Source organism: Amblyomma mixtum, chromosome 5 (assembly GCF_055824585.1).
Source record: "Amblyomma mixtum isolate Tamu chromosome 5, ASM5582458v1, whole genome shotgun sequence".
Classification (NCBI taxonomy): Eukaryota; Metazoa; Arthropoda; class Arachnida; order Ixodida; family Ixodidae; genus Amblyomma; species Amblyomma mixtum.
Window position 1 is genome coordinate 21,761,805 of NC_143016.1, and position 16,648 is coordinate 21,778,452.

The following is a 16,648-nucleotide window of genomic DNA, read 5'->3' on the forward strand; positions in this document are numbered from 1 at the left end:
GACCGTTAGCTCGCCGATGTAAGGAAGCTTTCTTTTTTTACTTCCTTCTTCGTTTCCAAAGGAAAGAACCGAGCACCGCCTCGTTACGGCGCCCATCGCAATTTCGCTCCTGCCCTGCTCGAGATGGGTGCGGTTTGTTACGCCTACCTGGCGCCATCTGGAGAAAGAAGACTACCGCGCTGAACGAAATTGAGTTTTTCTTGGCCCGCTCCGTAATATGCGTCTTCTCTGTGCAATAATGCCGAGCTCCACCACATCAGTGCGCAAGATCGCATGCCTAAGAGATATTCTTGACGAGAAGCAGAACTACGTGACGTACTTGAGACCCGAGAAAATATAGCCTGTTTACGGTAACCGAGAGCCGTTCTGTTTGTGCTGTTGGTTGGCCGCTCACAATGGGCTGTCGTCAGAGCACGCAAGTTCGTTTCTTTTGTTCTTTTTTTCAGTGGGATGCATATGTTTACTATCAATAAAAAATGCAAGGCTACGGGATATGTATTGCACAGAGAGGTCCCGTAGTGAAAAACTGTAGTGGGACCACATAAGAAAAATGAGGTGTAATTATTAAACGCAAGCATTTCAAAGATTAATAAGAAAGTTATACAGTGAAAAACATTACAAAAATCACAATCGCAATTGTGTAACAACGCACTAGCAATGAAAACATCTTACGACCTAGAAATAATGACTAAGCAAGAAAACTCAAGCATCACTGTCTTTTGTTTTAGTGAAATAAGCAAGTAAGTAGAGTAGTCGAAAGTGTAGATAACAGTTATTGACGTCACCCGAGTTATTCCCGTTTAGCCCTGCAACATTTAGCATCTCCCTCACGACGTGGTTTTTCCTTACCGTATTTATTTACATATTGGTCGATGCCGTGTATACATCGGCCCCTAACGTCGACACCACGAAAAGGCATGAAAAGTTAAAATGCCGTGGATGACTACGAACGGAAACTCCGAGTCCCCAAAATTCAATTAAAGCAACCGGCGCAGCGCATCACATATTTAGCTCCAGTGGCGTAGTGAGGAACTCGAATTCGGAGATGACACACTTGCGCACAGAGGGTGAATTGGACTTGGTCCCGAAGAACGAGTTATACAACACGCGACACGTAAACGGCTTCATTTCGTTCTGAAATACTTTCGGTAATGGTCACCGACGTTCGGAAGGCACGACACCCCGCGGGGCTGAGCGACTGAGAAACCTTTCGTTTTTGCAATCTGTCCGCAGTGGACACTGCGACATCTCGGTGGGGCTCCATGCTTATAACTCACTTTCGAAAAGAGGAGGAGTCAGCCAACGCGTGGAGTGCCTTTCAGCCAGCCGCGTGGCGGCTTGCCGCTCTGGCCAGCGATCGGCGAAAGCAAAGAGTCCACGCGTATTTTTATTTCCGCGGGCCTAATTTGCGGCTTTGTAGTCTGCGACTGAAACTATTTTTTCATGGAAACCTACAAAAACAGAATAAAAGCGAAAGCGAAGCCTCCACGCGACTGGCTGGAAGGAACTCCACACGTTGATTATATGTATGTTTTGTATCCGTGTGCTGCTGATATTGTATAAGTTTATTCGTTTGATTTTATTCTTTTGGTATCCGTGCGCTGCTAACATTGTATAAGTTTATTCTTTTTGTTTCCGTGTGCTGCTAATATTGAATAACTTTATTCTTTTGGTTATGTGACATTGTATGTTCACTCCTGCTTGGGCCAAGCAGTGGCCTGCAGTATTATGAAATAAATAAATAAATTATGAAATAAATAAATAAACGTTGGTTCTCTCCGCTTCTCGAAGGTGGGAAAATATGAGCTGCTAATTATTTACTTCTCGTATTGTCCACTCAATCGCTAATTAGAAGTTGTTCGTTGTGACTCTTAGTTTGACTAGCTTAAAATACTTTTCACCTTCTAAGACAACGTGAAGGTCGAACGATTTCCCCATTCACTGATTATTGTATTGTGATGTCGTCCATGCCTTTGTCGCAATGCTGGTAATAGAGCTGGAGGAGGCGGCTGATTTTGTGCTAGAATCTCTTTTCGTGTAAGAAGCTCTGCTCTGTGTTTTCGGTGTTTGAAGTTCTGCTCAGTGCAAAAAGAAGCAATTACGTTTTTTGGGAAGTTTAGTTTTTATATGCCACGAACGTGAGATGATTTCTTCATGGACTTCTGAAACAGTATCTTCTTTTGGAAGACATTGCGAATAAATTTTAGGGCCAATCGTTCTATATTTCTTGTGGGATAGGCTTCACTAGTCCCTTGAGACATTGAAATGCATTTTGACGATGCGATTCCGGTAGAGTTACATGGTACCACACAAAAACGCACGGTGGCGAATCATGCAAGCACTGATGTCCGACTAGCTCGCATTAATTTTCTTAGGCTTTTTCCTAAATTTTTGGACGTATGTAGGATCATAATACTGCCCCAGAGCGACATGAAAGGTTGTGGCCACTGATATCAATGGAAGGAGACAGAAGCAAGAAGGAATGGAAGGGAGGAGGTTAGGATGTATGCGAAAAAATCCAGCACTCATCGAAACCAAGAAAAGTATAAAGGAATCGTAGTATTATTTGTGAGGACTTTGCCCCACTTCGTCTCCTTTGGTTCGGTTTGCCGCAGTGTACCTTCCGTAGTTAGTTACCTTAACTAACAAGATAGGGCGCCTGCGTCTCAGCTACATGAGCACCACGGATGGCGTGACTGCTGCACGCGCGCAGGAGAGAGAGCTCTCTCTTCGGTTCGGGAACTCGACGCGCGCTGACGTTCCGACGCGGTCCTCCGCTCTCCGCCAGCGGGGCGAGGCCTCGTGGTGTAAACCTTCTCCCGTAGACTCGTCCCGTCCGGTCTCGGAGTTTCTCTCTTGCCCAAGCGTGGGCGAACATTCGCTACCTACCGTGCTGGCGAGTCATACGACCTCGATTCCTTAGCGTATTTTGTTGTCAGCTGGCTTTATTTTGTTGCAGCAATAAATCCCTTGTCAGTGTCAACTAGAGTGTCGTTCCTTTGTTTCCCTCAGAGTAAGACCGGCCGTGGTCGGCGTGCGCTGGGCATCTCGCAGGATGACGGGGTGAGGTCCATGCGGTTTAGAACGGTGTCAGCCATGGTTAGGCGGGTGGGAGAATGCAATTTTCCCCCATGCTACAACCCCGCAAATTTTTGTTCGCGAAAGAAGAGTATTTGAGCAAACATTTAGATATAAGGTATGAGAGAAGCAAACAGCCACAGAAGCCAACAGCCACAGGGGATTTTTAATTAATTTATTTATTTTGTGGTGTTGATCAATTTATAATATTACTGAATATGTAATCGCTTAAAGCTAATTGATTAGAAAAGCAGAAGAAAAAACAACCACATGCCTCCGGTGGGATCCGAACCCACGACCTCCGAATTACGCGTCCGGTGCTCTACCACTGAACTACGGCGACGGCTGTCAAACCTTCTGCTTTCGGGGATATTTATGTTTACAAATAACCTAACCTTGGGAGTGTTCACCAGCGCAACCCACGTTCTTAAGCGGCGGACGTAGCACGTCCTGAGTTACCGCTGATGTGACGTAGATCGTGTAGATGATACACGATAGAAAATCAAATACAATAAAAAAATTTGAGCCTCTTTTTTTTTCTAGCCTGAGTAGACCAGTGTGCAATTTTTATTCTATGACGTCATTGTAATTGCCTGCAAGGATTTTTTAAATATGAGAGCATTATTTCGCTCATTGTGCGAAAACCCCGCTCTCATCAGAAGCCCGTGGCCGAAGCGAGGCACGCAGATGACGTCATCACCCCTCATGGAGCAAAAGCGCGCCGGTGTCCCCACCGCCACGTACCCCAAAGCGCCATAAAGGTGTCCACTGGCCAAGGGAGCCTATCATCAACTGAGTTTAAATCACCCGCAGGCTTTGGAAAAAGAAAGGCGCATAACTGCCTCAATTTGCAAGCGGACGCCACCGCCCACTCACAGCGCGATTGAGGTGTCCACTGGCCCAGTGACCCAGTTACACTTACACTTGATCATGCATTTACACACCATAAGGATTGCTAACATATCCCCATAATTCATTTTTCTTTCTTTTGGAGGGGGGGGGGGGGGGGGGGGGGCTATATGGTGGGTCCAACTGGCAAAGAAAGCAAAGCTATTGGTGGGCATGGCATCGACCTCCCTATCGTCGGGAGTTTTATGTGAGCTTTCATTCGGGTCAGAGGCGCGTTTTTCTGCATTACTGGAGTTTTCGCGGGGTATATGTGCAAGAAAAATGAAAGGGAACGCGCGTGTCCGTGCCAATGAGGGCTAATCACGCGCCACTGGCTGTTCCAAAAATTAAGCGCATGCCCCGCCCCGCTGGGCGTCACCTGCGTTAGAAAACGGGTCGGCCCAGTTCCCGCCGAATGACTCTGTTCGGCCCATATTACCTGTTTTGGAACTGAAGGCATTCTTTTTGATATATACTTGATTTTGTATCGACTAAAGGATTCTCTTTTTCCTCATATCCCAACCATACCCATATGCTTTCCTCTGCCTCAATAAAACTTTATTCATTCATTCATCTAAACTGGAGGCACTGGCGTCACAGGAATGATGGGGCGTGTCTCAAATTTTTAGAACAGGCCGCATCGACAAGAGCTCGAGCTCTTCCTTTCATTAACTCCTGTACGTACAAGGTGCAGATTTTAACTGGAATCGGCCAGAGGACGCATTCGTGTTCAAACATGCGTACCACAGGAAAAAGAGAGCTTCTTGTCAGAAGCTAGCTGAACCCAAGTGTACTGAAACCTACTCCAAACCGTTGTTTTCTGACTTCTGCCTATATTAACCTCCTCCCTCAGCAAGATTTCAGTCCATGCGAACCTTCAAAAACGGCAATGAGTGCCTGCAAAAGGCAGCCGCTGTTGTTGCGAGATTACCACTTGAATTGGGCTCTCATACCATAAGTAGGAGGGCACCAAAGCAAATGCAGAGGTGTAACACAGAAAAAGGGGGGGGGGGGGGGGGGGTGCTTAACTTTTGTCCGGGATAGTTAGCGATGCTTTTTTTTTTTAATTTTTAACATTAAGTACACGTGAAATAGATGGTGACATCTCAAGGGAGAACTGGAATAACCTGTGAATTGACGGCCTGCAAGTGCTCAGCAATATACGCTGATTGCAGCTGCAATTGCAGATGTTGCTGTCGGAAACTCAATCAAGCAATCCAGTTTTCTCTTCTCTGCAGATATGCCCGTGGAGCTTTGGAAGGCACAGGGTAAAATTCGCAGAAACGGAAAAAACAAAACGATAGCAGGAAGAATTCAGCCGCCTTCAATAAAAAAAAAAAAACCCTGCAATCAGTGTGGACACGTATTTTTCGCATGCCAGCGCGCCGGTGTCACTGGCGACAAACAGAAAGGCGCAAAATAACATTCAGCGCACGTCCCCCAGCTGTTGTCAGGGTAGCTCTTCCGGACCGTAATTTTTTCCCGAGCAGTAAGGGTTGCTGGGCATGCTGGTTCGTCATTCCATAAACACGTGCGGCAGCAGCAAAGACAAGGACTTGGACGAGAAGGCGGGAAGAGAGAAGACTTCTTCTCTGTGCCCTTGTCTTCGCCATATGCTGCCATGTGCTTGTTTCTTGATTTTATTTTTATTTTTTGCTCGATTGGCTTGCAGAATCCCGCAATCAAAGTTGCGAAACTCGGGCAGATGTATGATGCGGAAAATTGCAGTGGCATTTGCCTAACTGGCTGGTGTCGTTCATTGTCGCAAGCTCCCGACAATCTGGTGGCGGCTGTCCAGGGGGTACCTTTGTTTGCTCGATTGCTCGTCGTCCTGCTCCTAGAAAGCGCACACAACGCAGGGAGTGTTGGGCGGCATTCGTTGGCGTCGTTCCTCGGCTAGAATTCGTAATATCGAGCTTCAAGGAAACTTTGACTTCCGCTCCGCGAGTCTCCTGATTAGAAGTAGGCTCGGAGCTTCGAGGGACGTGATTCCGGTATTGCGCGGAGTAAGACGCACGCGTCCCACGTCCGCTCTTGGTGAGGCGCTGATCAGATTGAGTGTAGGCCAGGGACCAGCATAGAGACAGTCCGCGGGGGAGCGGACTCGGCGTCTGTCTGCTGGACACGTGTAGGCAAAATTCTTCTTTCTTTGACTGTTTTTTTCTTTTATCATGTGATTGTTCGGTTGTTTGTTTCTTGCATACGTGTGAGTGAATCAGCTACTTATTTCAAACAAAGGCTCAAAACCGGGTAAAAAAACGCACTCGTAAGAGAAAATAAATATATGTTGTCTGTAAGTGCAAAAAAAAACAGAAAAGGATTTAGAGTGACCTGTGTTTGTGCGCACATGCATTATCATCATCAGGTTTATGATGATGATTATGTATGTGTGCATGTTTACACGTGTGTACGTGTACATGTATGTGTGCATATGTAGACCTCACTACCTTTCACCCAGTTCTTGCCGAGGTGTTCGCAGCGCCATACATTATTTTTGCCTCAGTTTTGCATGACAGAAGTGAACGGAAGCATCTCTGATGATAATGAGCGTCACTTTTCACGAAATGGCCTAATTTTAGCAAAGGAAAAGGTAGGAAATCCCTTTAAACCGACCTACCTACCCCCCCCCCCCCCCTCAAAAAAAAAAAGTATAAATTGGTCCTTCATTTATTGTCACAACCTCTTGCTAGCTACACGGGTGATGAACGTTCGTACAGGCTTACTGACAATCGCACTTTTCGGCGCAAATGTCTGCGGAATCATACTAAGGCAGAAAAACTGTAGAATTCAAAAGATCTCACCCTGAGGTGCTTGTAGATCTCTTTATCTCATCTGCAGCATGCTTGACATCACTGGGCCGGTCGAGTAGTTCAGCAATTTAATCTGTTTTGTAACTTCAACTCCTTCTGCCTGCCCTATGTAAAATTTTAATTTTCTCTTTCTGCAGTTCGTATGATTGAATTCCCTGCAAAAACTGTATATGTCTATTTGTCTGTATTTCTCCTATTGCGTTTTTTTTTTCTTTTATGCTGTTACTGCATATCGCTGTCCCAAGCCAATTTGACCAAGTTATGTAGCGCCTACCCGTCCTCGGCGAACAAAAAATAATGAAGTGAAATTAAATTAAGTGGCGTGTCAAAGTTACGCATCAGAAAAGACTGCGCGTATCTCCATGACATTTACGCGGCATGAGTGGATTTGAACATTTAAATGATTTGATTTTCCCTCGCATGCAAGTCTGAACATCCAGCCGTTGCGAGAGGGAGTTTTGAGTTCCTATCTTGCGTTCTTATTATTTGTTTCCTTTACATTCTGCCCATTTCATTGCCTCCTCCTCCGCTTTTATTCTTAACTTTATTTCTGCACTACGGCTGGCACACGCCTTTAATGAGAGAAGATTACTGCGCCTGCATCAGATTATTCACTGTCATTGTCATTCTACGTGAATAGGCCAGTACGGCGCCAGGCGAAGTTCCCGGTACCGCACTAGGTCTGCTCGCCGTAACGGCGCGATGGAAGCTGTGAAGAGCCGGTGACATTCAGGTACCTTCTATCTCCCCCAGAACTAAAAGCGCTGTAGCGCTCGATCACGGAAAACATACGAAATCCCACTCGGGGTTTCGTAATTTCTCAGTGGAAAATAAATTGAATACATTGCGCAAGAAATTCAAACTCTCCTTTTTTGAATATTTTTTTCCCTATCTTTTGATAGGTGTAAACGAATATACAGAAAGAAGAAAGAAAAGGTCAGGAAAGGCTGTAAAACGAAATGCGCAAAATCAAAGGTTGACTGTACCCTACACATAGTAGAGTTAAACGATTTGAATATTTTTTTCGCTATATTTAAATAGGTGTAAACGAATGTACAGAAAGATGGATCAAAAGGGCAGGAAAGGCTGTAAAATGAAACAAGCAGCATGCAAGGTTTACTATACCCTACATATAGGTGCGTTTAAGGGCACTATAAGTGGGACATCTAAAATGTACGAGGGGGGACCCAAAAAAAAACCGAACTGAGAGCGCGCTGCCACTCGTAGACGTAGTAGAGAGTTCTACCGCTAGATGGGGTTAGTAATTGAAATTGAAATTGAAAAGATTTATTTGAGCAGAGCAGTTACAGCATCTGCTGCAGGGGCAGAGGCTAAAGGCTGTGGTGCCTGACGAGGCCTCTGTCCCTCTGCAGTCGACGGAAGTGCAATACAAATTTGAACATAAGAAGAACGCAAGTCACATAATTAAAACGAATGTGGGTAAATTATGTCATTATAATCACAACGTTAACAGAGTATGATAAGTACAAAAATATGCAAGGATATTATACAGAGATTTTGTTCAGTATACAATACATTGAAGGACACTTATAACAAAAAATAAAGTGAAAAACCATGGTACAAGAGAAGGATACAACCTGTGTATGCATGTCATAAGTACTCGTCACTCCCCGTACAAAACACCTGATATTATTAGGACATCTTTAATGTGCTTTTTGAATGTGCTAATATTAGATGCGAAATTTAAGTTACCTTCAAGTTTATTAAGAATTGAAGCCATTTGATAAGGAACTGTTAGTTTACCATAATTGGTTCTAGTTTTTGGCATGCGTCTTTTATTGTGTCGGAAAGGATAAGTAGAGTTCTCTTCCCTGTCGCAAATGTGCAGCTTCCGGAGTTGTACCAACTGAAGTAATTTATAGTAGTATAGCTGGTCGGCCCTCAGCATTTTATATTTTAAGAACAAAGGAGAAGTTTGTAGGAGCTGGTAACGTCCATAATAGTTTTCATAACAACGTAATATCTTTTTCTGCAGTATTATGAGCTTATTGTAATTACCTTTTGTTGTGGTTCCCCACACCATCATCCCATATATTAGTTTTGAATAGAACAGAGAGTTGTACAACAATTGTTTTAGCCATAGAGGAATTATGTGCCCTACTTTGTATAAACATCCTACGGTTCGTGCTAGTTCATTTGTTAGATGATTCACATGTGGCGTCCATGACAATTCTTCCTGGAACCATACGCCAAGGAATTTTTGTTCTTTAACCGAGGAAAGACATTGGTCATCAAACTTAAGTATTATTCTTTTGTGCAGTGGTTTGTTAACTGGGCGAAATACGATAAATGTTGTCTTTTTTGAATTCAGTTCTAGCATATTTTCCTTCAGCCAGCTGGACAGGTGCACTAGGTAGTTATTTACTTTGGTTTCGAGTGCTGTTATCTCCTGCGATGTGAAAAAAATATTAGTGTCATCTGCATACATAATGATCTCTGGTGATTCAGGTATTTTCACAATATCATTAATATACGCGAGGAAGAGCAACGGTCCTAATATCGATCCCTGAGGGACACCCTGAGTTAGTTTTAACTGTGATGAACTTGAGCCATTAATGAGTACTATTTGATAGCGATCATAAAGATAAGAAGATAGAAGTTGCAGGGCAACACCACGTACACCGTACATAGATAATTTGTGTAGTAAGATGTTGTATTGGATAGAATCGAACGCCTTTTTAATATCGAGAAAAAGTCCTACCGTGTATTTTCGATCCTCTATGTTAGAAATTATTTTATCCTTAATGTATAACAAAGCCTGCTCCGTTGATTTCCCTTTTCGAAAACCATATTGACTTTCTGTAATAATGTTATGTTTATCAAAAAATGACACTAATCGGTTATGAATGACACTTTCAAAAATTTTTGAAAGCGTAGGCAGGACGGATATAGGGCGGTAATTTGCTAAGTTTTCAGGGCCCGCGCCTTTATATATTGGGGTGACTCTTGCTACCTTTAACTTTTGTGGAAAGACCCCTGTGGACAACATAAGATTTATAATAAAGGCCAAACTAACGGATATCACAGCGGATATATACTTCAACTCAATCGGGCCGATGACATCGATTCCAGCAGCAGCATTATTTTTAAGCTTGTTTATTAACATTTCTACTTCGTGAGGAGTTGTTGGGCGCATGTAAATTGACTCGCATAACGGTGCTATGGTCAATACTGACTGATCAGTGCAATTCTTTGTTGTACAGGCATTCGAGCCTACTTTAATAAAATGCATGTTCATAGCACTGGCGAGAGCATCACCGCGCACAATCTTGCCATCAATGGTGATTTCAGTAATGTTTAAACACTTTTTAGTTCTTCCAGTGAGTGCATTTACTGCATCCCACACCTTTCTAGGATTTTCTCTTATGCTGTCGAATTTACTATGGAAGTATTCTGCCTTAGCTTTCTTCAGATCGGATGTTAGTGCGTTCCGGTACTTTTTAAATTTCAAAAATAAACCTGGGTCTCTTTTGTGTAAAAATTCGTGGTACATTTTGTCCTTTGTTTTTATGCGACTGTAAAGAAGTGAATTCATCCATGGTTTTCGGAATTTTTTGTTTCTACGAGAAATGACGTTTTCTTCTGCAAATGCCACATCATACGAGGAACGTAACAAGGTGAAGAATATATCGAAGGCTTTGTTAGCGTCTTTTTGTTTATAGATTTCACTCCAATCAACTCTTTCTATCAGACGAGCAAAGTACTGCAGAGTTTCATCAGTGATTTTTCTACGCGTATGAAGCAGCGCATCCGGGTCTTTCCTGGTTTTCTTTTGGGATACCGCAATAAAAAATAATGGCAAGTGGTCGCTCAAGTCAGATGAGAGCACTCCAGAATAAAATTCATGAGGTTCTAAATTTGTTACGCATACGTCCAACAGTGTTGCACTCTGTGTGGTTATTCTTGTTGGCATGCGTATGCTGTTTTCGGAATCGTATGTAGAAAGAAGAGTCTTTAGTTCGCTGGCGTGCAAGTCATTGGATGAAAGGTCTATGTTTATATCTCCCAGAATAACGCATGAATATTGTTTTGCGCCAATGAAGGAAAAAAACGTGTCAAGAAATTGCAAGAAGTGTCTTCTGTGCCCCATTGGAGGACGATACACAACTAAGATCACGAACTTCCCAACTCGTGCTCCTAGGCATTCAATATCTGGTGATATGAATGAAAAATCTTGTAAAATTTCATACGTTAGTGTTTCCTTAAAATATACAGAAATTCCTCCGCCTCTCTTGTGTTCGCGATATACATGCCGAGGAATGTAGCCGGAGAAAAGTGGTGCATCATCAGGAGTTGTAATCCATGTCTCGGAAAAGGCCAGGATGTCATAATTAATTTTGAACGGTTCAAGAAACGTATTTATATCGTCACTCTTATTTTTAATACTTCGAATGTTCACATGCATTGCGGAAAAAGTACTATCTCTGTTGCTGTGCTGGTTATTGAATTCCTGGGTGCTATAGTAGCTACACATGCTTAACCTGTAGTGTGCTGGTGTGTTTGCTGGTGTTTCGCTTGCTACTCTTATGTAGTAATCAGGGCCAGGTCCGCGTGACTAGCGATTTGAATAGCCGACCCATGTTCTTCTTTACGGGCAAGTATTTTTCCGCCTGCAGTCCAAACGAACTTCCAACCGTTTTCCTTCTTTTTCTTGATTGCAGCAGAAAGCAGTACCTTGTTTGCCTGAGTTAGGTGTTCATTGACAAAAATTGGTTTTCCGGTTTCATCACCCAGCACAGTGGTATCAACTCTTTTTTTTCTGCATTTGTTCAGAATGTCATTTCGCTTGCTTCTGCGCACAAACCGCACGATGATGTTTTGCACATCTGAATTCTGCGTACGAACCCAGTGGCATGCATCGATATCAGCAGTATCAACTTTTTCACCAACATGGTCACCTATCTTTTGAACCACAGTGAGGGGATCAGTTCCGGAGGAAACACCTTTGATTTCTAGGTTGTTCAATCTTTGATATTGTTCAAGGTCTTCACATTTGCGTGCTAAGCGTTCGTTTTCTGCCTTCAGTTCCTGATTCTGTCTGAACATTTCTTGCATTTCTTGCCTGAGCTGCTTTATTTCATCGGCTGTGTTCTTCACTTCGGTGCAAACATCAGTGCAGAATGAAACACTGTCTTTTAGCTCGCGCATTTCAGCCCTGAAATCACGCTTAAAATTTTCAAATGCGGTTACCAACTCTTACAGCTCCTTCATATCTGTGGTTTCTTTTTCACACTCTTTTCCAGCGTTTTTCACGTTCCCCTTCCCCATTCTAACACATCATGCAGCAAGGGCAGTATTCGGCAGCAGTGCACCACAATAACAGACAAAATACATAAGGTAGAAACAGTTGCACACTGGAATTCTCACCTGCAAAAGCAGAGAGCAGAGAACGTTCCTTAGACAGGTGTGGTTAGCGCACTGCCGCCGAACTGCGTGGTGGGCTCGTTGCGGATGCCTTTTTATGCCGTGAATGGCCCCGGAAGCGCTGATCGCCTCTTCCCCTGTAGATTTCCGTGACGTAGGTATGGCGTTGCAAACGATGATCTTGCTTCCAGAATGCTATCTGTCTGGAACACGGCGAACGGGTTTTTGTTGCGAGGTAGCGCAGGATGCGCCGTGCAGTAAATCTGCAAAAGCAGAGAGCAGAGAACGTTCCTTAGACAGGTGTGGTTAGCGCACTGCCGCCGAAGGTAGAGACCTTCACGAAACAGCTGTGCAGACGACATCAATTTGAAGGTAAACATTTCAGCGTAGTGTTGTGTTTCGCTTGCAGTTATTTGTTCCGCCTGAGAAATCTTTATGGCAAATTTAAAAGAACAAAGAGTGTGTTTGAAGTTTTGTTTCCTGCTTGAAAAATCGGCAACAGAAGCTTACCAAATGTTGCAACAGGCTTTTAAAGAGGATGCTATGAGCCGCACACAAGTGTTCGAGTGGTTTGGGCGCTTCAAACGTGGCGAGATGAGTGTCGAAGACCATGCTCGTTCTGGGCGTCCTTCAACGTCTCGAAACGATGAAAACGTTTAAAAAATCCGTGAAAAAATGAACGAAGATCGTCGTTCCACGATCGACCAAATTTCAGAAGAGACAGGTGTGAGATGGAGCTCGTGTCAGCGAATTTTGACTGAGGAGTTGCAAATGAGACGTGTTTCTGCAAAATTTGTTCCTCGCATTCTCACACAGGATCAAAAGAACATTCGATTGAATTTGAGCCGGGATTTAAAAAATGAGATTGAAAGTGATCCAAACTTCTTGACAAAAGTCATTACAGGTGATGAGAGTTGGTGTTACGGTTATGGCCCAGAAACTAAGCAAGCGTCAAGCCAGTGGAAGTCTCCCAACTCACCGAGACCAAAAAAATCAAGACAGTTGAAGTCCAATGTGAAGACAATGATCATTGTCTTTTTCGATGTTCGCGGAATTGTGCACCAAGAATTTGTTCCCCCTGGCCAGACTGTTAACTAGCACTTTTATTTGGAAGTTTTAAGACGTCTGCGAGAGGATGTGCGGAGTAAACGCCCGAAACTTTGGCGATCAGGTGACTGGTTCATTCATCACGACAACGCCCCCGCACACACGGCCTTACGAGTGACCCACTATTTGGCCTCTCGGGGATGGGCTGTCGTTCCCCACCCTCCATATTCACCAGACCTAGCCCCGTGCGACTTTTTTCTCTTTCCGAGAATGAAGAAAAGCCTAAAAGGGAAGCGTTTTGGTGATGTGGAGGCCGTACAAACAGCTTCGGAAAGGGCACTGGACGATATCAAAGTTGAAGAGTTCCAGAGATGCTTCAAACAATGGGAAAAAAGACTTGACAAGTGCATCGCATTTCATGGAGATTACTTTGAAGGTGACTGAAGGAATTTTGTGCAAGAGTTAATAAATAAAGTTTTTATACAAAAAATCCGGTTTCTTTTGGGTCCCCCCTCGTAAATTGGTTTGGTTTATGGTTTATGGGAGTTTAACGTTCCAAAGCGACTCAGGGTGTGAGGGACGCCGTAACGAAGGGCTCCCGGAAATTTAGACCTCCTGGGGTTCTTTAGTGTGCATTGACATCGCTCAGAACACGGGCCTCTAGAATTTCGCCTTCGTCGAAATTCGGCCGCCGCGTAGCCGGCTATAAAGTGCACAGAGGCGACAGTTTAATTACTTGCATAACATATTTCTCCTTTCTCAATTTTCATTAGTTAAGTCGCTTATCTCGCATGGTGACGCAAGATCTGAAGGTATGGTTCTCGTAAAATAATACGGTATTAAAAAGTCATTATGGGATGTTCAAAAACATGGCATTACTGAAGAAATGCGACAGTGCGAGACAACAAGGACGAAACAGATTAGACCGAACGAGTGCCAACCACCAATTGTATAAGACGCCGTAGATGAGTTAGTGGTCTGAGATTACGCTGTCGTTTCTTTTCTTTTTTTTTTTTTTGTTCACGTAATGCTGCAAAAATCTTTGCTGAAAAAAAAAATAAGCCATCGAAACAAGTTTATTGGAAACCAGCTTTTGGAATGAATGCCACGCAACTGCACATCCCTGCATGCCCGAAACCTATTTTGGGCACTGTACGCACTTTCTGGAACAAGCAAAGTCAATAATGAAGTTTACCTAATGCCAAGAATTCTTGTCGTCCGTTCCGTGCATTTTCACTATTTTAGCGCTGAACTTCAAAAACTGACCGTTAGGGGCACAAAGCCTCTTTTTCTTTTTTTTCGGAAATTATGCCTAAATAAAGAAAATAAAATATTCAAAACATAGAGTGCGCATTCATAGCCTTAATTATCTAGAAATGTTTTCACGTAAAACGTGCCAGATAGTCACGTTTAAATAAAGAAAAATTCAACGCAATCGAAAGGCAATTTTCTTTCACATGCAAGAAACATAGTGCTTACCTCTCATTAGCGCATGAATTTCTCCGGTGTCAAGCGTCCACACTTTCCGCTTTACTGTAGCACCGTCCGCTCACAGAAGAATTCGGCAGTCACGTCATGTCGCCACTTCAAAACGACGAGAGTGAGTTTTTTTTTTTTTTTTCCTTTTCACCTCCACGCTCACGGGACAGTTGTTCGCAAGAACTTGTCGCACAAAGTGGACGGTGAGACCTTCCCGCTTCCGCCAAGAGCAGACGACGCGCAGAGTTCAGCGCCGATACCGCGTCTGAGAAGGCGCGTCCCCGCAAAACTCAATTCATCCATCGAGTCTTTCCTCTTCTCCTCTCTCTTTCTATCTTCCTCGATCCCGGCGTTCCCTCTGCCTTCCTCTCAACTTCCCGCTTTTCCCTAGACCTCTCCACAAAGCTTCCCTAGACCGGCGTTCAATCTCGCGGAGAGTTCCCTAGATTCCCCACTTCGCCCCTCATTGTTTCTCCCTCTCTGGTTGTAACACAATGGAGATGGTCTCTTTCGCAATTTTATATTCGTGCGCAGGCGCAAATAAGCTTCAAGGTGAATTATATCACTTCGGTTGCGTAATAAAGCTCCTGAGTTGGTCGAAGTAGAGCGCGCGGCTCGCTGGCGTTTCCCATCGAAGGCACCACACTCCGGAAATGTGATATAAATGTACCTCCATACCTCGTTTCTGAGGAATACCTGTCGCTTGTGTGTTCAGTGCTGCTGTTAATTTTTTTCCCGTTGTTCTGTTTATTGTTCGTCTTGAATGGGTAATGACAACGTACAGGGACTAAGAGGATGAGCGACATGAACTTGTGCCGGTTATAAGCTGTCTTCATTGATTTAACAGCGCAAAACTTCATGGAAAATCATCCTCACATGAGCGACGCACGCAATCTTGTAGCAATCTTTCTCATGAGACAGGAGGCAAGCATTTTTTTTTTCCTTGGCGTGCTTTACCTCCGGTGGTCACCTATTCAGTAAAGGAAGCAATCTCATTGCAAGCCGAGTTCAGAAGAAAGTTGCCCGCGCTAGTGATAAAAAGAGAAAGAGAGATTTTAGAGAGGTTTTTCGTAGCGATAGCGTGCGGAAAATGCATTAGTGCCCGTTTTCGTTCACTCTTTGGCAAGACTCTTGTACAGTTTGTTGCTATGTTCCCACAACCCCACTTAACCACTTTGTTGCTTTGGCTGCTTTTGCTTCGGCCAAGGTTTTACCTCCTGCCTGAGTTTTAGAGCTCCTTCGTGGTTTTAGACCATGTTTTCCTTAGCTCTGCTGTTGCTTCGGAGACATTTTTTTTTCCTCTTTTGCTCACATTTTTTCTCATTCGGCTTGTCTCTTTTTCGTTTTAATACACTGACCCTTCTTTTTCTACGGCCCTGGTAAACGTCTGTGTACTGAGCCGCGCATTATAGATAAGCATGAGCCAATTAGCCCGTACAAGACTTTCCGTGTACTTCTTTTTTTTTTTCTGCTTTTTTTTTCGAAAGTAAGAAAACTAAAGCTTGTTCATTATTGTATTTCCTTGACAATAATTTCACGCTTTAAGCTCTAATTACCTTGCGCATATTTTTTAGTCTATGCAGTTGTACTGTTTTTTCGTCGTTACGCATGATCTGTGTGATGCGCATATTGTCACGCAGGCACGCACTACAGCGCTGCTTCTGCTGAGTTATTTTTTCTCTCCGTTCTCTTCGTCAGGGATTCTTTGCTTCTCCCCTGAATATTTCATGTCTCGCAAGAGAGTAGCAGCGGCTCTACCCGTTGCGCAACAGATTTTTCGGAAGCTCAATAGCTTCACTACCTGTCTCCCGACGCCTCTCTCTTTTCTTTCTTTCGCTAGCGTCTGACCTGCATCCTGTGCAACAGCTACGCGCTGCGCTGATATTTTGCATCGAATTTTGCCATCTCACAAATAAGAGGTTTTCTGTCCTCTCTGGCGTTTCTATCTTTCCTCCCTGACT

At 43.8% G+C, this 16,648-nt stretch overlaps 1 protein-coding gene across 1 annotated transcript in view; it reads right to left on the reverse strand.

The window, feature by feature from the left end:
• Window positions 1-14,937, reverse strand: part of LOC149341504 (oxytocin receptor-like) — an 83,036-nt gene extending 68,099 nt beyond the window's left edge. The window contains exon 1 of the mRNA XM_089541982.1: window positions 14,688-14,937. Within this exon, the coding sequence (XP_089398108.1) occupies window positions 14,688-14,694 (7 nt within the window). The 5' untranslated portion in view covers window positions 14,695-14,937. The remainder of the gene's footprint in view (window positions 1-14,687) is intronic.
• Between the last annotated feature and the right edge of the window lie 1,711 nt (window positions 14,938-16,648).